The sequence below is a fragment of the Grus americana genome, chromosome 5 (assembly GCF_028858705.1).
Source record: "Grus americana isolate bGruAme1 chromosome 5, bGruAme1.mat, whole genome shotgun sequence".
NCBI classification, from domain to species: domain Eukaryota; kingdom Metazoa; phylum Chordata; class Aves; order Gruiformes; family Gruidae; genus Grus; species Grus americana.
The window spans coordinates 62,245,578-62,270,513 of record NC_072856.1 but is presented as its reverse complement, the minus strand read 5'-3'; the positions used below and the strand labels follow the sequence as shown (position 1 = coordinate 62,270,513).

At 42.7% G+C, this 24,936-nt stretch overlaps 1 protein-coding gene across 1 annotated transcript in view; it reads left to right on the top strand.

The window, feature by feature from the left end:
• The window catches only part of BRF1 (BRF1 RNA polymerase III transcription initiation factor subunit), a 176,699-nt gene extending 152,535 nt beyond the window's left edge, over positions 1–24,164 (top strand). The window contains exons 16-18 of the mRNA XM_054825930.1: positions 14,399–14,450; positions 18,039–18,207; positions 20,416–24,164. Of these exons, the coding sequence (XP_054681905.1) occupies positions 14,399–14,450; positions 18,039–18,207; positions 20,416–20,453 (259 nt within the window). The 3' untranslated portion in view covers positions 20,454–24,164. The remainder of the gene's footprint in view (positions 1–14,398; positions 14,451–18,038; positions 18,208–20,415) is intronic.
• The last annotated feature ends 772 nt before the right edge of the window (positions 24,165–24,936 follow it).

The window sequence follows — 24,936 nt, the reverse complement described above, 5'->3', positions numbered from 1 at the left end:
TACTCAACTTATGATTTTTTAAAAATGGGAGGGGCTCGTCCATCATCTTATCTGAACTGTGATGTTGAAACTTGTACATGAAAGGAAAGCAAAAGTTGGTCTGCAAAAATGCTGGTCGTGCGAGAGACTACACACCTGGACTTGCTTACTGGCCAGGGTGAGTACCACCAGCGTTTGGGAGCAGTTGGCTTTGGTCGTGTCCGTCATGCTGTTGCTAAAGCGGGGGGGAGTCCGACGGAGTCCTCCTTTGAATATCAGAAGACGAGAGGAGGATGGAGCTGGGTTCGCCGGGTCAGGTGTCAGCATCAGCCTGGCATCTCCTGCGTCATCTTGGAGAAATGGTTTAGGTGATGTCTGCAGGAAAGGGTTTGGTGGTCCCAGGCTCCTGAGCTTCCTGGGAGCTGTAACACCCTGTAGGTATGTTTTTGTGTCTGAGCTAATGTGCATTAAATGCTGTCAGCTGTTAGCGGGAGCCGTGGAGGTATCGCAGGGATCGGTGTATGGCAGATGAGGGAGGGCTGTTCCAACGTGGTTTTGCCAAATGCTGCTTGTGCTGCCAGAAGGACTGATGGGCCAGGAGCCCGGGGTGCCACCGCTGGGACAGCTCGTGCTCAGTGACTTCCCCGTATTTGTTTTGTCCAGAGATAAGAGAAATCTGCTCCAGGGTGCTCTGCGTGGTGCTGCCATTTGGTAAAAACACCACATCACTCGAATGCCGTCTCTGAAGTGTATTTTGTCGCTTTTGTCCTGTGAGGTAGATGGGGAATTTGAATGTTCGGAGTGCTTTTGTGGACATCATCATTCAGTGGGAAGATGCAGAGGCAATAAATAAATTCAGTATTGGGTGGATCAACTTTTGCCATTATTGGTAATTGTTTTTAGCACCTTTGTGTAAAGCGGGTTCATGGTAGAAGCATATATTTTGTTAATGAAGAAACCAGAGGTTTATGCTGCTTTCTTGTTCGTCTTTTAAGATTTTCAAATAAGATATTGATACTCAAAAGCCTAGAGGTAACAAGAACATTAGAGGAGCTTCAGCCGAAATTTCCCCATCGAGGCCAGGCAAAACATAATGCTTCTGAACTAATACATTCTTGCTCTAAGAACGAGTGTGAAACTTCACATCAGAGAGTCATAAATTGCTGCCAAACTAATTTCCAAATGTGAGTCTATTGTGTATGTGTTTAAATTTGATTCAGTTCCTTTAAACCCGTTTACTCTGAAAAGCTTTTTCCATAAAAACATGCACAGTGAAAAGTGTTTATGTTACAATATGGCAGTTACATTGCATTAAAAAAAGTACTTTATACATCTATTTATTTGCTGTAGCGTTTTATTAACCAACTGAGCAAAGTGACACGGAGATCTGTGGTGTCGTGCTAAAAGCCCAAGTGTTAGGTTGCCAAGTATTGATGTTCCCACGATACTTCGTAGACACAAAAAACTAAGGCGAACTGGAATGATGCTGTAGGGCTGATAAAGGAAATACGGCGTATGGAGATTAAACAGCTGAAAGGCAGACATGTATTACAAGTGAGTCTGTGCAGACTGGTGTCTCACTGGGGCCAAGCACTGCTTAGGCATTTGCTGCATATTTTGACCAAGTACAGAATGTAGGAGATCTGAACTTAACACATTCAAGACTAACGTTTCTTAAAAAAAGAGGGAGGGTGTCCCTGGTTTTTTGAATAAGAGGGGGTTTTTTCTTAACTGGTGTTTCAGAAATGCCTTTGGAGAGCGAAATGAGCATGGCGATGAAAAAGAACGTAAGCAAACTTGCTCGTTAGACTTGGTTAAAGCTAAGTTGATCATCGATCCAAATTTGCATTATTTTCCCAGCGTGGCAGTCTGTAACAACTTTCCTCGGTGTGCTTTTGTTTCAGTTGACATTTGCCTGAATGGCGAAGCGAGTTGGCAAATTTTGTGCTACTGGTCTTTGAAGTTGTGACTTCAGCCCAAACAGCCTCCTCTTTGTGTACGGCTGGGAGCCCCTTCGCTTTGGGGAGTGATGTGTGCGGCACAAAGCCTAGAAAGGGTCCGTACATACCAAGTCTCACAATACTTCTTAGCACTTAAAGTGAAGTAGCTCGGGTCTTCTAGGAATATTGGTTTATTTCCTGTGAATTTTTAATGCAGGGAGTTAAAGTCGAAAATAAAAAAAAAAAATCTAAAAAAGCAGAAGATTAACCCAAAAGTACTTTTTATATTGATCGTCAAACATAGGTTAGTATGTAGAAGGATTTAAACTACAGTGGGAATTTACTGCCTGCTCTGTTCAATACAATTGTTATTTCATGACGGGGTTCGAGTGCAAGCTCTCCTAGGTACAAAGAAAGAAGTAGGGATTTACTTGGATCGTGTTTGTTTCGTGTTTTACTCCATCTTACTAGGCTTGTACTGAAATCTGTTGTATGTCAAAAATTATCTGAAAAACCTGACAGAATATGATGACAAAAGGTGAATGATAGGATGGCAAGAAGGAATTTTATATAAGCAAGACCACGTATAAATATCTATTTATTGTAGTATTTGCACATTTCATGGTCAGTTGAACTCCTTTCACTGTTCGCAGTCTGTATCTTAATAATTGTGATAGGAATGTAGCTTGCACAGCGTATTCCTTCTCAGACGGCCTGATGTCATCCGTAGCTGTACATGTCCACGGGAGCAGTACGGTGCTGAAAGGCAACCGCAGCCGTTAGAGCTTTTCAGTATTTCCGTGTACACAAAGTTGAGGATGAGCATGAGCGGTTCTCGGATGGAGCCTTGTAGCTGCTGTATTTTCTTTTTAATGCATCTTCTGTAGCCACTGGGAAGTGAAGGAAAGGACGTTGTTCAGCAATAGGAATCGCTTACCTGGCTTTTACACTGAGCTTTCTCAGGACCTGGATTTTTTTTGGCTGAAGAACTGAGTAGCAGGGGTCATAGTTTCTTTGAAGGGATGGCTAAAAAATGAGGTGGAGGAAGGATTTTTAAGCAGATCTCATCACGTGGGTTTTGCTGGGTTTTACTTTGATAAGGAGCGGCTAATTCCCAGTTACAAAAGTTTTGGCCATCTGAATGTTGAAGCTTGGGGTCAGCTTTCCCCCGTCCAGGTGAGGGCTTGGTGGGGAGGAGATATCGGGAGCCATCTGGGTGGGCTGTCAGCCAAGGTCAGGGAAACGTCTTCCCAGCTGAACTCAGCCGCTCCTTGCCGTCCCTCAGATCTGCCGCCTGACCTGCTTTTGCAAGTGCCCTTTAACTGATTTTGAAAACTCCAGCAATTTCAAAGGGTAATAGTTAGCAAAGGCCTCTTTAGGCTGACCTGGCTGGTTTTGACCAGCAGAGCTGCCCCGTTCACCAGCCCCGTGCAGCCGGCTGCGAGCAGCACAGGCTTCACCTGGAGAGGTTTTCTAACTGATCCAGTGAAACCAGCACGAGAGGCTGCAAGGGGCATCTCCCCTGCAGTGTGAATGAGGTGTCTATGGGTTAATTTGTGTCTGTTAACACTAGTATTAAGCTGTATTAAAGCAAACCACTATTAAATGCTTTACATGTAGGATCTCCTACAATAGCTATCCTAACTTAATTACAGACGTGCAACGTGGAGCTTACACAATACATGGAGAAGATGGTGCTGTCTGCTCCCCACATCAGAAGCAGTGTCCTCTTCTCTTGAAAGGAGTTGCACATATTGTACACAGATTTTAAAACAGCATTTAATTTTGTTTTCCTTCCTAACATTTCCATTTGGAATTTTCTTTCATAAGAAAATGTGGCTACATTTTTACACTCATCTATTTATCTGTACCAGATGCATTGCTAAGGAGATAGGCTTTTTATAACATGAAGGGCTTCTGCAACCCAGTTCAGTGATTCACTAGTCCATAAGAGTATGTGTGAGCAAGCACCCGTAGTGTGTAGTAATGCATCTTTTAAACTTGTGTCATATTCAATGGTAAATAGCCATTTTCCCAGTGATTTGCACTTTTCTGCACTTTATTATCCATGCATGCTTATACCTAAGTAGAGATCGCCATGCAAGCACCATTCAAGGTTGGAATAAAAGAGTACAGTTTACTTTTTGGGCCTTTCTTATGTCAGTACAGGTTGGATCCAAAATTGTGAGAGACTTGTGTGAACTTTCATTTTTACAGGAACTTTGACTTGGAGGGATATTCTGCCAGTAGAGCATCCTGTTGGGTTTTTGGGATGAGATGTGGGATCAGCTTGATTTTGCCTTTGAAAAAGGCTGTACAGATAAATGTATACATGTTCAACAGTGTATGCTGACATCTGACCGATTCATGCACTGGTCGCGGTCTGATCTCACCTGTTGCTGAAATGGTGCAAGTTTGGCTCTGTCGTGTTCCCTAGTCCCTTTGGGATCAGCATCTCCTGGTGAGGTGAGAACAGATATCCCACAGCGTACTTGTAAGGAGCAGGGAAGCCAGATGCAGTCACGCAGGGCATCACAGCATCCGTAGCAGCAAAGCCTGGCTTACCCCATGTGGCAGAGCTGGGTGGAAGACCTGAGAGACTGGTCCTACAGGCTTCCTTCAGGAGCCCAGTTTACACAAGACGGAAAGTACTCAGGTGGTTACACAGCAATCCCATGCCAGCCTGACTTCAGCCATCAACAGAGCATCACTATGGTTATTAGCTAAGTATTTCCATAATCTGTGTCTCTACAAGTTATAATTAGAGCCAAGCCTGCCCCTAGCTAATTACAAGCTTGCTTAGAAGTATAGTTTATATAAAGCTTTTAAAACTTTCTATGGGGAAGATACACATCCACAGGCATAATAGGAACGACGCCTTATTTTCAAAATGAAATTTATGGGCTTTGGTGTCTGTTTCTCCCTCCCTTTACAGTTTTGTACAGGCTTTTTTGTGGCATCCTCATCCAAAGTTTTTGCCAGAAGTATTGCCCAAGTTTCACCAACATCAAGCAAGCAATTTTTGAGTTTTCTTCTGAGTGTTTCATTCTCACTGCTGAGAGAGTAAGCCAGATGTTAAGATGTCTTTAAGCTTTGTGTTCTGAGAAGACTAATAAGTAATACTTAGATCTCTCATAAAAAGAAGATAAGGAGTCTTGAAAGTGGTGAAACCTTTTTGTGAACACATCACTACAAGGACTATGTAAATAATCATCCATCTGTCGTGACTTGCTGTGCGCTTGCTTAGGTGATGCTGCACCCGTACATCCTCAGCTCAGTCTCTTAGGAATAAAGCCATGCTGGCAGCACAACCCCCTTAGACCCTGAAGCAGCAATACGGGCAAGCCTCGGTGAGGAGACAGGTTGTGAATATGACACATGGATGTAAGGTGGGCTGGCGTGGCTGTGGGTCTAACGCGGCATTACCTGCACCCAGGTGGTTGTTGCAGCACCACATGCCAAGCACCATGCCAGCCAAGCACCGTGATGGCCAAGCGCCGTGCCAGCCAAGCACCGTGCCGGCCAAGCACCGTGATGGCCAAGCGCCGTGCCGGCCAAGCACCGTGCCGGCCAAGCACCGTGATGGCCAAGCGCCGTGCCGGCCAAGCACCGTGCCGGCCAAGCACCGTGATGGCCAAGCGCCGTGCCGGCCAAGCGCCGTGCCGGCCGAGCACCGTGATGGCCGAGCACCGTGATGGCCAAGCACCATGCCGGCCAAGCACCGTGATGGCCAAGGCCACTCTCTGCGATGACCCTGGGTAACTGTACGGCAAAGGCAAGGCCAGATGGTGCTGACATGGTCGCCACTGCCCTTCCAAGGTGTTCTCTTTGGATTTTCTGATTTACTTGCTATCTTCCATTCCCCACTTCCAAATGCTGCTCTCTCAGGTACGAATGGTGTCTGAAAAGGAAAGGGAACACAACGGGGCCTGCAGCGCTCATGCACTTGGCTTTTGACACCTTTGGTACAAGGGGATGCTCACCTAGCCTCCATCACCACCACTTTTTGGGAAGAAAAAAGTGGGGTGCATAACCCTCATGTATGGCTGAGGAAGGGAAACGCATGAGATTAACTACTGCAGCTGATGAATTCCCGCTCCTTGCTTCTGTCTATCCAGTTTTGAATTTGGTATTTAGTCTAATTATTCAGGTCAGATCAGATTTAGGTCAGTTGTGATGGATTTTTTCCAAATCCAGTTCCCTTGATTCCTACTGTAAACGCTTACCAGATGACACGACATGAAGCTGGAACAGACTTGAGCTGTATGATGACCAAATAAAATCTCAGTGGGAACCACTTCCACGTTCCTGAGATCAGTTTCTCATGTAATAAATTCTGTATCCAAAATTGTATCAAATACTTTTCTGACAAGAGTGAGGGTTTTTTTTCTAACGGACAAATCCCAGCAGAGCTATTTATAAGAAGCCTCTCTCTTGTGTTTGCACTCACATGCCTGTTGCTCAGACCTACACTGAAGAACAAATGTAAGTAAAAACTTTTCTGTGTCCTTGCCAGTGCTTTTGGACCCACCCTGTTTGGTCTCGTCTGACCTCCTCCTCTACATTTCTTTGATATTGTTCTGTTGGTAAGGGTTGCCATAGGAAACCATTAAAGACTTCTCCCCGAAGGAATAATCTGGATTTATTTGGTGACACCTTCTCTTTGCAGACCATTTCACTCCTTTGTTCTGCCTGATCCTCTCCCGGCCATGAGGCATGGGGAGGAGTGATCCGAGCGAGTGCCGTGCTCGTGCCAAGTGCCACGCCGTATGCTAACACCTGCAAAACCTCGTACGGCCGAGAGCAGCCGAGATGGCGAGCACGAGCAGTGCGTGGTGTGTCCTTCGGCTTGGGAGGAGGAGGCCAGTCTGTTTCTCAAATGCAAATCCATGCACCAGAACAGCTGCTTGAGTTGTTTTTTTTAAGTATTAGAGCTACGTTCTTTCACCGTTAGTTCCTAAAACGAAATTAGAAAACATCCAGAACTTCTTACTAGACCAACCTACAGCTTCTTCTCCTGTTACAGCCTCTTTGTTCATTTCCTGATACAGTAAAGGGAAGCCTTGACACCAGACTTCCCTGAGGTGTGTCCTGGCTCACGTATCCCTACATGTCAATCTCTTCTGCATTAAATCAGCCAGGTGAGACCTGTGTTTTCAGTTTGGAAAAGTCCTGGTATAGCTGGGGCACAGGGGAGAGCAGGTTCTTCCACGCGTGTCTCCTCGGTGGCTGCAAAAGCCACGTTAAATCATCGTTCTACCATTCGGCTGCTTGATTAGATGTTCTGCGCGTACCTCAAAATATGTGATGTTTTAAAGCTAGATTTGCTATTTAAATAAGAGGTTTGCCTTAATTGGCTGTTGTAAATTACAAGCAAGAAGGAATGATTTATTGCTTATAATTAGAAATGAGTTACGAAGGGGAATGTTGGTAATCATAAAATAAAGCTTGGAATACATTGATTTCCAGATGGCTGGCAGTAAAATTGCTCTTTAATGTATAATAGACCAGACACAAGGAAAAAAAAATCTGTCATCCATCTTTATTCCTTGATGGATTACTTGTATGAATCTATAGTTACCTGAATTTTGAAATATTATTTTTGGCTGCATATTCAGAGGAGGGAAACTTAATTTGCACAGTGGTATATGCTATCAGAGGTGGTGGAAGAGGTGAGTTAGTATTTTGCCTTGCATGATTTTTGTCCTTGTAATGTCAACGGGGAAGATCTAACGATAAATCTGGCATCACCTTTGGGTATAACAGTCTCAGTGGATTGTTCTCAGAGACTGCAGGTTACTAAGATGTTTTTCTTTTCATCTTTTGCCTCATTAGCTGTTTTTATGAGGTTGAGATTGATCAAAACACCTGTCCAAAAGCAAATATCTGTAATCCTCCTTGCTTGAGTCTAGAAGAATATATTTGCACCAGAAACAGAGATGACAGTGCTACTGCTGAGAACTTTTCAATAGCATAATATTTCTTTTCAGATGATAATGTGTTCATTTAACTTTTTAAATTTCATTTCTGTTACTGTAGTTCCAAGCATGATTTAAAAATGATTTATATTTGCCTTATCTGCTAATAATGGTGCTTTCTGCCATAACAGATGCATTCTGCACTGTTGCCATTTGAAAGACTGTGCTACAAGGTACTTAGACCTATTTGGATTGTCACCACATGAGTTGTCTCACGCCCATGTTTTAAAAGTGACACTGTCATTAGACTTGCTTAACTGAGACCATCGTGATTGCTCATTTACCGTCATTAAAATGCTTCATAGCTTCCTTATTTTAAGTAGCTTTTCCCAGCAAGGTGCAAATCTGCCTTGCTGCCATCATTTCATCTGGAAAAATTTCCATGGTGAAAGGAATAGCATATTTTCAAGTAATATTTTCCTGACCTGTGGAGAGATGAGCTCATCACTATCTTTATTGACAAACCCAGGAAGAAGGTGTGTCGACCAGAAATATTAGATCAGTCAGCCTTTCTTGTCCTGGAGCAACTGTAATTTCCCATGGTCTGCAGCAATTTCCTTTAGAAGCAGATATGTGCAGATTATTTTGGATCTGCTGCAGTAGCATAATTTCATTTGGTCCCAATAAGGTGGCCTTAGATTTCATTCTTTTCATTTTTGCTGTTGAAAATCTTTTGGTTTAGTCAGTGGAAGGAACAGCAAGTTGCTATTTTACAGCATCTAATTGAGGAATGAGTGCTGCAGCTATGGAGAAAAATATTGCTCGCTCTGAGTTAGGTTATTGAAGACAGATATCGTGGCTTCTGCACCTCCCTGAAAAGCCTGAAATAGGTGTTCAGTTCACTATACATTAGCAAAGTTCCTGCTTTTCAAAAGTGTATCGGTGTCTGGCGTAGGCGCTTAGTTCCTTGCTGATAAATACATCCTTTAGTGAATGACAGAGATTCTTATTTTTTGCCAGTTTACTCCTGTGAGCTTCGGTCCCTAGATATTTAAGCCCAGGCATTTGCTAGAAGAGGCCAATCTCATTAGCGCTGAAGATGTTCTCAGCGCTGCGTTGTCTGATGCTGCGCTGATGAAAGTGAAGCTCCTCTGATCCAGCATGAAAGAGGACTGAGTGGGAATCAGAAGTGGGAACAATTTCTCATTTCACTCTAGTTTTTGTTGTCACTTCAGTTTTGCTTTTTTCTGCTTGAAATGGCTCTTTCTGTAGCATCGCTTGTTCAGATCAGGAGGAAAACATTGGCTGTGTTGGTGGAGTTGGTGGAATTCACGCATGCGTGTTGGAGCAGAGTTTGAAGTAGCTGGCTCAGGCACTGCTCAATGCATCCTAGTCTTGCTGCCCAGGTGTCTGGTAGTATCTAGCAGGGTTCAGACCCTACCTGCGGCTCCGTCAGTCACATTTGTGCAGCTGGCAACATCGAGGTTCACCAGCTCCAAGGGACATTGCTATGCGTGAGCTGAGCTCATTGCAATGTGGACGTACCCTTCAGTTGGTGTCTTTTGGTCATTGGTGGGAGTCTCTGCAGCCCTATCACTGGGGAGAGGGATTCCAGGAAACTCCCTGGGGCTTTCACTCTGATGGTGAACTGGGCTGGGTGAAGTGCTGGTCAGCCTGCCCTTCAGAAAGCCAAAATACCCTTGCCTTCCTCACCTTTGGGCACACATGGCTTCAAAGTGTGAACATCAGAGATGCTTTGTCTTTCTGCAGAGCGTGATGTTGTCTGTGGTTGTGTCTGGACTTCTTCTGGTGTACCATGGTGCACCCTTACACCTCAGCCCTGTCCTCAAGGCATCAGGCAGCCGTTCACCGGTGTCACAACCATCCATGGCTTTGGCCACACGACTTGGTTTCCTCTCTAGGGGAGGGAATGGCTCTCAGCCAGAAGCAGATGTAGGAGACGGTGGGATCTGCAGCTGGATGTGTAAACCCCAAAGTGCTCCAGGGTCGCGGTTGTGATTGCAGTCTCTGTTTTGCCCTCTGGAAAAGAGCAGCGGTCCGAGTTCAGGAGAGTCACCCCTTTGTCCTGACCTGATAGCAGAACAGTGGGTCAGTATTTCCTGACGTTGTTGTGTTTCCCACAAGAGCATTAAATCCTCGCAGAGAGGTAATTCCCAGCTTTCCGGTAAGGATAACATTGACGGTACCTAATTAAAGGGCACTTTTAGCCGGGGTAAACATTTATATTAATTTCCTTCTCACGCAGATGTCTGGTAAACTGACCTCCTGAGGCAAAACCATCTGGCCTCAGGTGGGAGGAGGACCTCAGCCAGCGTGAAGAACCTGACCGGTCTCTCGCCGAGTTGTTTCTCAGTAGCTTTGTCTGTCACTGAAGTGGCATACGTATGAAAGGCCTGTGGTATGGATATATAGGTTTTATGGGCATTTGTCTTAGATGACCCGCATAATTACACTGCAGGCTTGTGGCTGCGGGCTCCATTGTGTCTCTGCTTTCCATCGTGTATTCTGGGATTGTCCACGTATAAAATTAGTATGGGCGGTAAGCAGCAATAAGATGTTCCCTACTTGGATGGATTAAATTAAAATTCAGTAAGAAACAGAGCTTTGGGTGAGTTTCCAAATTACTTGCAGGATTGCACTGAGGAGATTGTTATGGTATCATAAACCTTTTTGGTGGGTGAACAGCCTGATGCAAGTTAGGTGGTTTCATTGCCTCGCAGTGCTTTTTCTTTTTTATGTACTGTGCTGTGTAATCTTTTGTTATTAAATAATAAGCAAAATAAAAACAGTTGTTTGTCACAGCCAGCTTGTTTTTCAGAGAATTTGCTCGCTTTGAAAGTTCAGTCTGTGTGATCTCCAGCCTTGTCAGGAGCTATTATATTGAATCTTCTTTTAAATTGTTAAGCTGGAGGACAAACCTAGACGTTATTGTGCACATCTCAGCTGAGAGCGGAGCGGATTCGGCAGGGAGCAGCCTCTGATGCCATGTACCGTGCCATTAGTTTTTGTCGCAAACATGTCAAGATTATCTGCTTCCAGAGTTACATGTGTTGGCTGACATGAGCATTTGTAGATCTGCATAATTTTTGAAGTAGTTTGAAATGCGGATGTAACACTTGAGGCTGTGTACGGATCACATTGCTGTTCAGAAAGTTGCGTGTTTTGTTGCTCCCTCCCACGAAGTACTGTATTAATTTGCAAAGTTCATAACGAAAGTGCCCCAAACTAGAAATCATCATAAATAGTGAACAACTGCTGAAACACTTGGTAAGACCGGGAGCCCCATTACTTTCCAGTCACAACGTTCCATTTTAAAGAGAGGCCCTTGTTGCTTTAGCATATATAGGATCGTATCTTAATGCAGGATATTATTGTTATTTATGGAACTTGGCAAGCCTGAATTCAAACTGGACTTTGATGGACAGGATTTTTCACGTGTAGTGTATATTTGCATGTGTGTACCTTGGTAGCCTTTCACAGCTGAGGTTGAGTCACGCACATTACAAATTGCCTAAGATACTTCGGTTACTTGTTTTTTCAAGCTGCTTTTTTGATCATTAATACTCAAACCTATCCCGGCCTCAAAAACAGTCATGCTCTTCCACGAAGACACTTTTTTCCGCCCTCTGTGGTGCAGCCAGACAGCAGAAGGAGCCCGTATCTGTAGCCATGGCAGCCAGTAATTTATTGCTCCATATGGCTGGTGTGGCAGCAGCTGCTCTGGTTTAAGGAGGTCAGGGCATCGGGGCATTGAAGAAACAAAACAAAACCTCACTATAAACCCTTCCCAAATGGCTCGGTACACTAATAGTAGGGTTCTCTGTAGGCAAAAGGAGAACTGAGGGAGAGAAATTAACTTATCCTTTTCTATATTTATAACTTTTATGCATTTTATATAATTTTAATCAAAGACATTATTTCAGGGGCGGGGGGAAATAAGTTTTTGTCCCTCTTTGCCATGTTTTTACCTTTTTCCAGTTTTCACCGCTAGTGTTTGTAGGTAGCACATAGTACGGAGGCACAGCGAGTTGGCTGGTGAGCCCGCACGGCAAGGGACCCCTTCAGATCCGCACTGCAGCAGGTACCCGACAGCCGGAGCAGGAGCAGAATCTGACCCGCTGCTTTTGGACACATTAGATATTATGCTGAGAGAGAAACTGTATTGCCCCAATCGAATGGCAGCGCTATATTTCTAGTAGGGAAGTGAAGAAGTATGCTTTGTGAGCAATTATCATGGAACAGAAATACAATTCTAATTTCAGTTGGAGCGTGAGTGTCACTCGCTGCTGAAAAATAGTATAGAAGGGCTCTTGGATTTAGCACTGAAGTTTGCAAATAGGCTTTTCATAAGCGTGAATCTTTTTATTTTCATTAGGGGACCATTTTAATTAAAATGAAACTGGAATGTTTACTCTTTGCTTCCTATAGCCGTGATTGTTTTCTTCACTGTGTGAGCACATGTATAATTTGCTCTAAAAGAAGTGTCAGCAGTTTCTGATTACCTTGTGAGTCTTACTCAACAGCTTGATTTTAATTGGGGGGAGGAAAGATTTCAGGGTGCTCCAGGGAGGTCTGATGTCTTTTGGTAGCAGGAGGAAATAGGCGCTATCTTTGGTACAATGTTAATTGCAATAATCACTACTACTGGCTTAAAATAAAGGTCCTTCATTTCTTACCCCTGTTGGGTTTTTTTCAGTCATGTCAATGAAATACAACCTGTTTGGCAATTAGCATCCTTCAGCTACATAACCTTTTGACATTGCTGCATCCATATGTTTGTAAGCATCTAAACGGGGTGACTTTTGGAAAACAGTGATTGACAGTAGGTAGGTAGTATCAAACTTTAGGAAATAAGAAATTTTTTATGATGAGGGTGGTGAAACACTGGTACAGGTTGCACAGAGAGGTGATAGATGCCCCATCCCTGGAAACATTCAAGGTCAGGTTGGATGGGGCTCTGAGCAACCTGATCTAGTTGAAGATGTCCCTGCTCATTGCAGGGGGTTGGACCAGATGACCTTTAAAGGTCCCTTTCAACCCAAAACATTCTGTGATTCTGTGAAAACTCTGCCATTCAGGTTAGATGAAGGAAAGAGAAGGCCAGGCACATAGGGACGAGTGTGTCCATGCCTTCAAAGACATTCTCTCTAAGCCCAGAAGCCCACCAGGATTCGTAAGTAATAGGTAGTTCATGAGGGTGTAGAGTATCTCTTGAAATTTTTCATAATTATGAAATATGACAAAAGTATCTGTAGCAGAATAATGAGTTCTGGATCCATCAGTGGTACAGCTCCTGAAGCATTCCTGTGGCTTCTTTTTGTTTAGATCTACTGTAAGGAGGCACCTTGGACTATTTTGGTTGCCAAAATGCCTTTCTGGTCTTGCAAAGCATTGCAGAGATGACCAGTTTCTGAACCTTTTTGGAGCTTAGCCAATATCTTGTATTTTAATATTGTCTTCTCCATCAGAGATAATGATCTGAGTCTCCCGTGCTCATTCTCTGGGGTTTTGTTTCCTCCTGCTGATTATTTGAAATAAATAAATAAATAAATAAGTAGGAAAACACCTAGTATCTGTGTGTTAACGGGGAGGAATGACTAATAGAAAAATGAGAGGAAAGATACTGCTTATCATAAAAGACTATATCTCTGGAGACACAAATTGGTATTCATTAAGTTGTTTGCCTAGACTTAGCTAAAAGATGTACTGTCTGAGCAGTGTTTCAGTAGAAAGCAAGTCATCCTCTTCATGACTAGATAGATCTAGAAGAGGAGGAGAGACCAGAAAGCAGCACTAAATGATGGATTCAGAACAGCCTTCATGGCAGTAAGGAGACAACAGGCTATGAAATGTTTTTCAGGAAGAACAATATTTAACACTTAGCTATAGAGTAATACTGATCCATCTTTCCTCCCCAAATAAGCAGGTCTCTCTTGTATCTGATGTAGCATTTTTAAAAATGCTTATGTTCAATTTCTGTCATCTTTCATTCAAGGTATGCAGGGTCCCCTTGGTCTTGATTATGATTTCTGTAGCTGGAGGTTAGCATTTCATCTGTGATGATTATGATATCCTGCATGTATAATCTTACTGGTATCCTGGATATATCATCAGATACAGGGAAGTAGTTGCAGAGTGTTCCTGGGTAATTCAGTGCGGCTCGTTTTTGCCATGTCTGCATTCTTCCGAAAAATCGGTTGAGTCTTTTGACTTTTGTAATATGTGACAAAACCACCTATTACAAAGACCGTCGAGCTGAGCCGGGGCTGCAGTGTGAGATGAGATTCTGCTTGTTGACTGGCATCTTTTCTTACTATCGTGAGCTGGGGCAGATGCTTACAAGGGAGTGTGCATATTAATTATTGTGGAGTCTGTGGCTTTCCGCTCTTTACTTTATCTTCTATCTTTAAAAAAGTAATTGCACAACATAACACTAGCAAAGTGCTTTCACAGTTTGGAGAGTGAATACTCTGTGTCAAATTCTTTTGTGTGTGGTGTGAATTTGCTGATGTTCACCATTTCTTCTTTCCTTTTTTTCAGATTAAGACCCTTGATTTCAACACAGCTTGCTAAAAAGGCTGCCACTGAAGAGGTATGTAAAGTCCAGCACTTGTCCTGGTGCAACAGTTTGCGTTTGAGTTTGGAAATTCCCACAAGCCTCTCAGCCCAGCTCTGGTTATGTGGTAGATAACGGCCAAAAGAAACAAGAATCTTGTCTGATCAGACCAGGAGCTGGTTACTGCAAACACTGCAAAGCTGACATTGCCTGTTTTCTAACCAAGATTTGCCCTTACTTATCCATCAGTAACCTTAGCACAGCCTCATAATCCCTGGTTAGACAGCAAAAAAGAAAAAAAAAAACCCCTCCCTGCAAGCATCTAAAAAGGTACGTATCACACAAGTGGGCAGGAGGAGTAGGAGAGGGCAGAGCTTGGGGCTGTGTCTCAGCACTTGGACCATCCCTGCAGAGAAGGGGGACGATGCAAAATGCCACTTCTGTGCAGCCAGCACTGACCCAAGGGAAGCGCCCTGCTTCTGCAGGAGACGGGAGAGGAAACACAAAGTGACAGCTTACCCTATATAGCATGGCTTACTTTTTGTTTAGTTCCTTTGTTTAGTTTGAAAATATAATAGTGCCATAGAAAAGTTAGCGCTAGTGACTGGCCACTGCCAGAAACCCTCCCTGGGTGGCTTTGTGAAGATATGTCTTCTTCCGAAGGGATCGTGATTATTTTCAGTCACAGCCATAAGTGCTTTCTTTCACTATTATACTCACACTGTACGAAGTAGACATATGCATTTTGTGTATGATAAAACAACTGTCTACTGCATACCTAAAAATTCTGTTCCTAATATACCAAAGGTATTTGTCTTCCAAAGGTATTTGTTTTCCTTGTTTTTCCCATGAATGTGTGACACTGACACCCTTTTGAAAGTGAACCACTTAACTCGGTGTCCTGGTTTCAGCTGGGATAGAGTTAAATTTTCTCCCTAGCAGCTGATATGGTGCTGTGTATTTGATTTAGGATGCGAATAATGTTGATAACACACTGATGTTTTAGTTGTTGCCAAGCAGTCAGGGACTGTTCAGCTTCTCATACTGCCCTGCCAACATGAAGGTGGGGGGCGACCGAGAAGCTGGGAGGGGACACAGCCAGGACAGCTGACCCAGACTGACCAAAGGGATATTCCATACCATATGACATCATGCTCCATATATAACTGGGGGTTTGCTGGGAGGTGGCACGTGTCAGGAACTAGCCGAGCATTGGCTTTGAGTGGTGAGAAATTGTGCTGTGCATTGCTTGGTTTGTGTATTTATTATCATCATCATCATCTTCCTTTTCTGTCCTATTAAACTGTCTTTATCTCAACCCACGAGTTTCCTTTCGAGTCTCTCCCCCATCCCAGTGGGAGGGGGGCAGTGAGCAAATGGCTGTCTCGTTCTTTTAGCTGCTGGCTGAGTTAAACCACAGCACTTGGCTAGTTTAACATGCTTTGACACTTGCCCAGCCATACAGAAAGATATATGCCAAACTGAAGTCCAGGATATCTGGAAGTGAATTCAGGAAGTTTTATTTAAAGGCATTGTTTGACTGCCTTATTTTCAAAATGACTAAACCCCATTGATTTTCAGAAACAGTTTGATATCCTGCCTGGGGAAATACATTTTCACATCTTATGCTATGCTCATTAGAAAATTCTGCACATTTTTAGAAGTATAGCAGTCTGGAAGTGGACATGATAATTAGAAGAAGGTCAAATTTTAATTAGTGCAGTGCAATTTTAAAAAATAATGACTCAATTGTAGCTCCTTTATATTCACCCACTTTTTCAGAGCAGATGGATATTTTTAAGCATATAAATTGATATATATTATGATGCTGATTAGTCTCAAACTGTTGTGTCTATTTCTGCTTAGAAATAGAAACCTAGATGGACTGAATTTGATCACTCTGGAGGCAAAAGCAGTGGTAGGAAATATAAAATAAACTGGAGGGAAGTTCCTCTAAATAATATGATTAATTTGAGCATTAAAAAATCATGAAAACCTGTCTTCGAATGATCCAAATACCTAAATACTTGATTTTCTATTAAAATTAATGAGTGTCTTTTGCCCTATTAATGAGCTATTGGAGCAAACCCTTAGGTGACTTTGAAAAACTCAGGCTGATACTTTAGGTTGACTGGCATGTTATATGACAAGTTAAGGAACAGCTTTGATGTGTGAATAATTAGACTATCAACTTTCTGGTACAGGGACTTTCTCTTATGCTGTATCTCTAAAGTGCCTGGAGTTACAGGGATTCTGGGAGTTAACTGCATCCCAAGTAAATACATTTATAAATAAATAAATAAAAATAAATTACTATGCCGAATCAGAATTTACTGCCAACAGAATTGGAGAAGATGCAGCAGCACATAGTTGTGTGCTGTGATTTAAAACCTAAAGCACTGTAGGACTTTTGTTGTGGTAGGGACCAGAGGAGTTGAGGTTTCCTGGTCTGCTTTGGACCATTTGTTGTTAGGAGCACCTTGCCACTGTCCTTCCCAAGGAAGCGGTCCCAGTCTTTTCCATCGTGCTGATAATTGCTGACTAACGACAGGTACTGTTAAGTATTCCCATTTTTCAAAAACTGCTTACATGACAAAGCAGCGTTAATAGTTAATCTTTAATGTTCTTCAAGTTGCCGCTAATGGGATGTCCTTTTTGGGCCACAGGCTCTAGTGTACAAACCCCAAATAGTCCAAGTACAGAAGGGAGGTGAAAAGTGCCCTGTTACAAAGCTGGTGGAGATAAAGCTCCTAATGTTTGTTCCCTGGATGAGAGAGGGAGGTGGAGCCGTACACTGAGCACACCATGGGAGCGAGAGCTCCAGAGAGACCAGAGCCTGGGCTGTGCTGGGGCAGACCACCTTGCGGGTTCCTGCCCCATTCCCAGATCTGTCATTAGTGAACCAAAGACAGTATTACCTTCTCCACATTCACCTCTGTCTCCTTGCCGTGCTGCCCTTTCTGTCCCTGTGTCCTTCCTAACCTTGGAGCAGCTGGGGAGGTGCACGTACGGAGAGGGTCCCGTCAGTGATCAGTGCCCAAGTTAGGGTTTGGAGATCATTATTCTGATGAATTTCATAGGTAATGGTACAGGTGCTAGCGTGTATCATCAACCTAGTGCTCTGCCATCACATTAAGTGCTGTCTAAAGAGTGCTATTTGTTCCACAGCTCATTGCGCCTCCAAATAAATCCAACCAGAGCTGTCAAAACTAATACACGTTGAGGTTTTTCTGATTTGAAGGGTACATTTCTACTATCATTAAAGTGTCAATAACGTTGTTATTGTGTAATAGGCCTGATGTGAGCTGAGGAAAAGGTTGTAAGTTTTCCTGCAGAGCTCTGCTGAGGAGCCTTCACTCCCGGATTTCTCCTTATGTTGTGCTTGCGAGAGGATCCTTGTTCCCTGGGTATTTCACTTACCTGGCTATGAATTATGTGAAAACTGTGGATGTTTGTGCCTGACTTTCATTTGGGCAGCATTTCACTGAGCAACTTTCATGTCCTCTGGAAGAGCTAAGCCTCTAGCACTGGATGTGGGCTTCCCTGTGTGGAAGCTGCTAATGTTTTGTACAAATATTGAACGAAAGGAAGGACTGCTTTACTGTCACCTTTTCTGTTTTGCAGGCGATCTTCCCAAGCACACAAGCAGAAGCCCCTGACTTACAAAAACCAGCGGCTGTGCTAGTGGAGAGTGGTCCAGTAGCTTATAACCCTGATGAAGAGGTGGAAGAGGAAGAAATAGAAGATGATGATGATCACTGCATGAGTGCCTTGCAGTTAATGGGAGGAAACGGTAAGCTGGGATGCTCTCTAAATTACCATTTACTGGTGCTCTGGGGTTCATCATTGCAGGGCTGAGGACAGACAGGGTCCCCCTGTCATCCAGCAGCTCATCCCATGCAGAGCTCCTGCCGCCTTTCCGGCATTGCCCATTCCTGTGGGAAAGCCTGGAGTCGCCCTTGTCCGAAACCTGACCTTCTTAGAGACTCCTCCTGAGAAAACTTTACGTCTCGAGCTTTATGCTAAGGGGGCTTCTCAAGAACAAACTGATGTTATGCCTTCTTCAGAATTAGGTTTATTCCTGTGGATCTGAGGAATTACAGGGTCCGTAACCCCTCCGTCAGCAGTGCTTGGAGCTCGTTGCCTCCCGAGCCGAGCCGCCCTGCTCCTGCCTGCCTCCTCGGCTGGGGCTGCAGCCACGTCCAGCTGGTCCATGAGCCCTGGGGACCTGGGGTCCAGCTCAAAACACAATGGATCGTCACACTCCATTTCTGGGGAAAGTGTTAGGAGGAAAGAGTTCTTCACCAAGTACAGAAACAGCATTGATAGCGTATGACGTGCTGGATGGTACACAGATGTGTGCTAATTTCTTTGGGTTACCCAGCGAAGCCACTCATTTAATTAGGTTTCTTTGCTAGCAGGAAAAGGCAGTATCCTCTCCACTGCAGTTTTTCCTAGCTGGACACATCCACATTTATCCTTTATTAAAAACTTCCCCTTAGAAGTTAAGCTTTGAAAATATACAAAAATATTTTTTAAATGAGAGCTGCTAATTATGGGTTGTGAAAAAGCAAGATGGGAATAAATTTCCTACTGAAATGTTATTTACTGCAAAAATCTTTCCAGCGCTATTAATTTAGCTTTCATGGACAGTATGTATACATTTCACAAAAGTGTCTGTTGCTTTTAAATTGATTTCTCCACTGGAAAATAATTGCTGAACCGTAGGAAAAACAGTTTGTTGCCTGCATTTATTATTAGAATAATGTTCCCAAGAAAAGGCACCCATGTGGGGGAGGGTGGGTCTATGTTTATTAATAAACCCCTCACAAAAATAGAATAAAGGTCACTGAGCTTTTTTTCTTTGTAAATGTTACTATTTTTAAACTATTCTGAGAACATTCCACTACTCCCTGTCTGGTCTGGACGACAGCTGAAAAATCAGAGTTTAAAAAAAAAAAAAATGAAAAGGAAAGGAGTATTCCCAGAATTCAAACACAGGTGTGGGGAGCTGCTCAGCAGAACAAATAACTCCTTTCTAACTGCTTTCTTCATGGGTTTTAGACCTGTCCGCCTGGAGTAACTGCAGGAATTACAGATGGTGAACTTCACCCATTCTACACAAATTATTATAGATTACACTTAATTCTGCTTCTGAAGATTTGCTTGACTCTTTGGATGAAATGTTGCACTGTATTGAATTTGGAATATAAAGGTCAACTTTACTGAGTTCTCATATGTAATAGTTATCCTTAGGTTTGACTATGCAACAGCAAATATCTGTTTCACTGCATTCAGAAGCACACAGAAGAGAAATTGGTGCATAGTAACACACAGACATGCCTCCTGACACATGCATCACACAGTCTTTTCACTCAGCATTGTTTAAGAAAACAAAACTGGGTTAAAAAAAAAAAATGGGCAGAATTTTAAGTTGTTCCTCTAGGATTAAGTAGATCGGAGTCAGATACGTTGGTCAGGATGCGTTGCACGACTCTTTTGATGTTGATGGGAACTCTGAGCTATCTCTGAACCCTTGCAGTTTCAGCTTATAAATCCATGAATACTATAAACAAGCCAGGTTTTTTCTTGGTGGCTATGACTAGTGAGAACCGTGCCGACTTGTAAATGTATGCTGCTGCTTATCAGCCACCGTGTTCCAAATTACTTGTGACAATCAGGCTTGATCACCTTAACCTCTAAATTAAAGCAAGTATTTCACATATCCATGTGCCAAGTATTCCTAAATGAGGGTCCAGTGACAAGTGAGAAGAGATATTTACACATACCTGCTTACAAATAATTTTATTTCATCGAGGAAAGTACACGCAAGAACTTATTTAGCTCTAAGAAAATACATGATTTTTTTAAAATGCTTGCTTAAGGCAAAACTTACCATCTAGTTACACAGCAGGAAAACAACCTGAAAGTAGCAATACTTTTGTTGTATCTTCCGTCTGCCTGGAATATTTGCATTTTTATATGCCTTTGTGTGTTTCAGATTATGGCTGTGATATGGACGATGACGATGGCTATTAGTTCCGTGTACTTCCGAAGGACATGGACTGTGTCTTGTTCCCAGCAAATCTTCAGACTTCAAACTGTATGAATAGTGAAAGCAGCTGTCTGTGGTCAGCAAATGTAACCGAACAATCCTTACTTTTGTAAAGCGAATTTTAGGTTGGCATTGACTCTGGTCAGTTTACATTGACCCATAACCCAGCAATAAAGTTTGGGTTTGTACTTGAATTTTTTTTTTTTTAATTTTGGTGGATCATAGTTTGAGGATGAAATTAATGACAGTAATGTTTCCAGCGAACAAAAGAAAAGAGACAAAACTGTGTATAAAGCATGCGTGGCTGGAAGCAACGCATCTCTTATTTCTGTGACTGCTTTTAGGCATGCTGTTGAAAGGGAGCAGATAGGAGGACAGGTGAAAATGAGAAGCGTGCCTGTTGATTATTTCAGTACAGTAGCATTAGTTATCTCATAATGCTACAACCGAAAGAAAGAGAACATTTCCAACCTGTATTGTAAACATGACCCTGTTATTGTATACAAGCTTCCTTACCCAAGCCTATCAAAAATTAATGACAAGTTATATATTTGCAGGGCAGTATCGATTTCTCTGAAATGAAGTAAATACTTCTTTATATTAATCAAGTCATAGATTTCTTAAAAGATGTGACAATGGAAGGCAATGTTGGCAGCGAAGAATCATCTTCCACTGCGAGTCCAGTGCGGTTTACGTGGAAGGAAGGAGAAGACCTGGGTGAGGCAAGAAGTGTAGAGAGCAAGCAGGCGACGGTGCTGTGCTCCCGTGCCTTTGCTGGGCGTCCCTAGGGACAGCCAGCTCTTGTTGTGGCTGGTATCGCTGCAGGAGAGTCACTCTGGCCACCTCTGTGGAGCGGCTCTTGTCCGACTGACTTAGGGTGAAGGTCTGCTCCCAAGAGCTGCCTGCCTGTAAAACCAGTTGAAAGAAGGAGAAAGCTGAGCTTTTTAACAAATAAGCTAGCGTCTGCTTTGGCTGAATTTAATTTAATGTAATTTATTTAACTTTCTATGAGTAAATTAAAGGTCACCGTGCAGCAGTCTGACTTTCATGGCTTAAATCCCACCCTTGAACAGTTGCTGCTACATGAATAATGCGAGTGCTCTGGCCCCGTGTACCCCGAAATGTGAACAGGCGGGTCCTTCTCTTCCAGATAATCAGCTCTCGCAGTGCCATGAGAGCGGGGGTCAGGGATGGAGCCCCTGCTGCCGGATCCCCCCCTGTTGCCTTCGACCTGCCTTTCCCTGGCACCACTGGGTCCAAAGCTCTCGTCTCGGTGGGCAGCGCATGCTGCATCACGCTCTTGCTGACTGCAGCTGCAGGACCCAAGATGTTTTCATCTCTCTCCCTTTGTCTAGTGACAATCATGTAGCACTGCAGGCTTGTCTCACACCGGGCACAGACAGATACTTATCTTAATGATGTGGTTTCTGTTAAAGCCATCTGTCCCGGTCAGCTCGTCCTTCCTACCCTTTCTGAGGAGCACTCATCGCTAAAGCACCATCCATCCTCCCGCTGCGGAGGGTGGGTTGTGGCAGGAAAAGAAGCTGCCTTAGGAGGCTCTGTAGCTACTGCCAGCCAGAGTGACGATGATGCTCCTACCTGTGGTCATCAGGAAGGGCCATATGGCCTTCCATACTTCTTCTGTCCCTCTCAGTAGCATGCATAAGAGGGATCATGTAAGTAGAGCAAGAGCAAGTGCTTTTTTTAGGAGCAGGCTTGATATTATTTGGCTGGAAAATGTAGTTTGTTGGGTAGGTTGTATCTGCTAGGTATTTTTGAGCCCTATATAGTATTTCTGCAATGTCTTCTTAAAAGCAGAACTTGGTAACAAAAATGATGTAGTGAGGCTGATGGGAAGAAGAGCTCTTCTGAACCAGTTTCCAGTTCCTTAGTTTGCAGCACTTCAGTGGAAAGAAGAGATTCCATATAATTCTTAGGGGAAAAGCTGGCATTTTCACCAAAAAACTATAGATTTTTTCTGATACTTTATAAATACTGCACAGAAAATGATACTGAGGAGATAAACCTTTCTACCTCTCTTTTACCTATACTGTAAATTAAAAATCATGCTATAAGCAGACAATTTTTTAAAAAGTAGTTTGTTTTATCAAAGTTCATGCTCTGCAAGTCTTTGAGACAGTTACGTTTGAGCATTTGGGTTTGAATTAATCTGCCAATAGCACTATTAGAAATACCCATACTCTCAGTATATTCTCAAAGCTTGGGTTTTATTCCAAGGTACACATTATTCTCTATGCAGGAAATAAACATGCATAAATAAACATGTGTACGACTCATGTAGGTCAAGTGCTTTTCTCAAATGCATGATGCTGGCTCTTAAAGAAACGGCTAAGATGAATTCTTTATTGCTAAGGGTCTTTCCTCCAGTCTTCTGTGTAGTACCCCAAAGGATACTAACCCTGCTGCCAATGTGGTGATATTATGTGCGGGAGCTAAGAGGCCACCCAAATAACTGCTGCTAGTGAATTTGAATTTCAGTAGCACATTGCATTTCTGATAACATCGTTTCCTGCACTGGAAGTAGGATTGCAGTTTTTGAACACTTTTGTATGATTTGATTAGGAAAGGCTATCGCATAGTCTGCTAGAAGGGCACTTGGAGAGCAGGGGGGGAAAAAAAAAAAAAGACCTACAATTCCATATCATCTCAGTATTTCTGGTGAAGTTAATGGCATAGTTTCTGTACAGGAGTCCTAAAGGGAAGGCCGTGGTATTGGATAGGCAGACTTCACTCTGAGCATTGTAAGGCTTCTTAAGCTATAGTGGTTATGTACATTTTTAATTTATTGGTGACTTACCGGGATTTTTATAATGTTCATTCCTTCTTGATTTAACTAAGCTCAGGAAATGTAAACAGATTAGAACATGCTAGTTTCTGTTTTTATAGCTAGTCATTAAAATGTAAAAAGATTAACACTGCATTAACTCTGTTTACTACTGTTGATGTATCTGGACAATTTTGTTGTATATAAGTAAGCCTAAATTCACTTGGAGTAATTTGGACCCTGCTTTTCTCAGGATTCTGATTATAATGAAGAGAGCTTATAAGGCTTCAACATTTGTTGTTCTTAGATCTTCTTATTTGAACCCCCACAAGCTGTACATCATTGGTTTTGTTGCATAAAGCATGTCTCTTGCTGCAAGTCACTTTGCTTGACAGGCAAAACCCTCCAGCTGTTGCATCCAGCTTGTCTGCCATGCAGCCTCTTAACACTTTTTTATTGTGGGAGTAAAAAAATGACAGAAATAAGGAAAATAATGGGATTCTTCACTATGGTGAGTGCATTTTCAGTGTCTTAATCATCTATGACATTTCTTTAAAATCACTGTGTTCAGTACAGCAACTTTTAAATGGTGCCAGACAGCCTTGTCTTGAGGGTTAAACATGTTTGTTGAAAAAGTTCTTGCCATCCTGATGGCTTGTTTGTATTCTCTGGATTGCATTGAAACCCCAGTCGCAGATGTGTACAGTTAATGTAGAGTTTGCCTAATAAATGTTCTGTTTCTTATTTTTGTGTTGAATCCTTACATTTGGTTCAGTTAGTGCCAAGGAAATTAAACCTGTTTGATGTAAGCATATGTATCATCCTTACACAACCACAATACGAGCCATGTTAAGCTTTTTTACTGTAATATATTTGCTGTAAATAAAAAGTAAAACCCTTGCATAAGCCATCTTTTATGATATTCTCCTGGTAATTTCTGATTTTTCTGTCTTCATTCTTATGAACAGTCATTTTTGTTTGCTGCATGATTGGTTGATAGTGGCCAAAATTTGTAATTCAGGGCTTACTTTCGTCTCTACAAGGGAAGACACGTCTAATCAGTCAAGTGTTTTTTGCAAGATATTGTTCCACTGATAAATGTAGATACTTTCTGTAAACTGCATAACATTAACGAGGTTTTTCCACTAAGCTATATAATTAACTGACTGTGGGAACAATATATACTGTGTGTGTTTAGTGGAACTGTTCCAGTGCTTGTTTCTGAAAGTTGTATCTTGATAAATAAGGTGTGTGCTGAGTTAAAAATCATGTTATTGTATCAACATCTGGTCACCACAGTTTGGAGGCCAAAATCCACATCTACCCTTTGTGCACATGGGTGTTTGCTCCTTTTATTTTTTTCTGGGCAGGGAGCTACTACTAGATCCTTAGGACTGTCTACTGTGAAGTTTTAGCATATAGTAGGACAATGAACAGTAGTTTTGATAAGGCAGTGTGAGTATGGGTCGGTCCAGCATTTCACTGCGTTCCCATAATCTTATCCAGGTGCACTTTTGCTCTCCTTGACATCGGGATGTTTTTATTTTAGTTTCTTTGCAGCTGTTCCAACCCTTTCCACTGGCACTTGGGAACTTCTCCAGTGATGTCTGTCACTGATGCTCTCACTCATAACGTCTAAGCTGCTAAAAAGTACTGGCCACCTTGGCCTCGTGTCTTCTGCT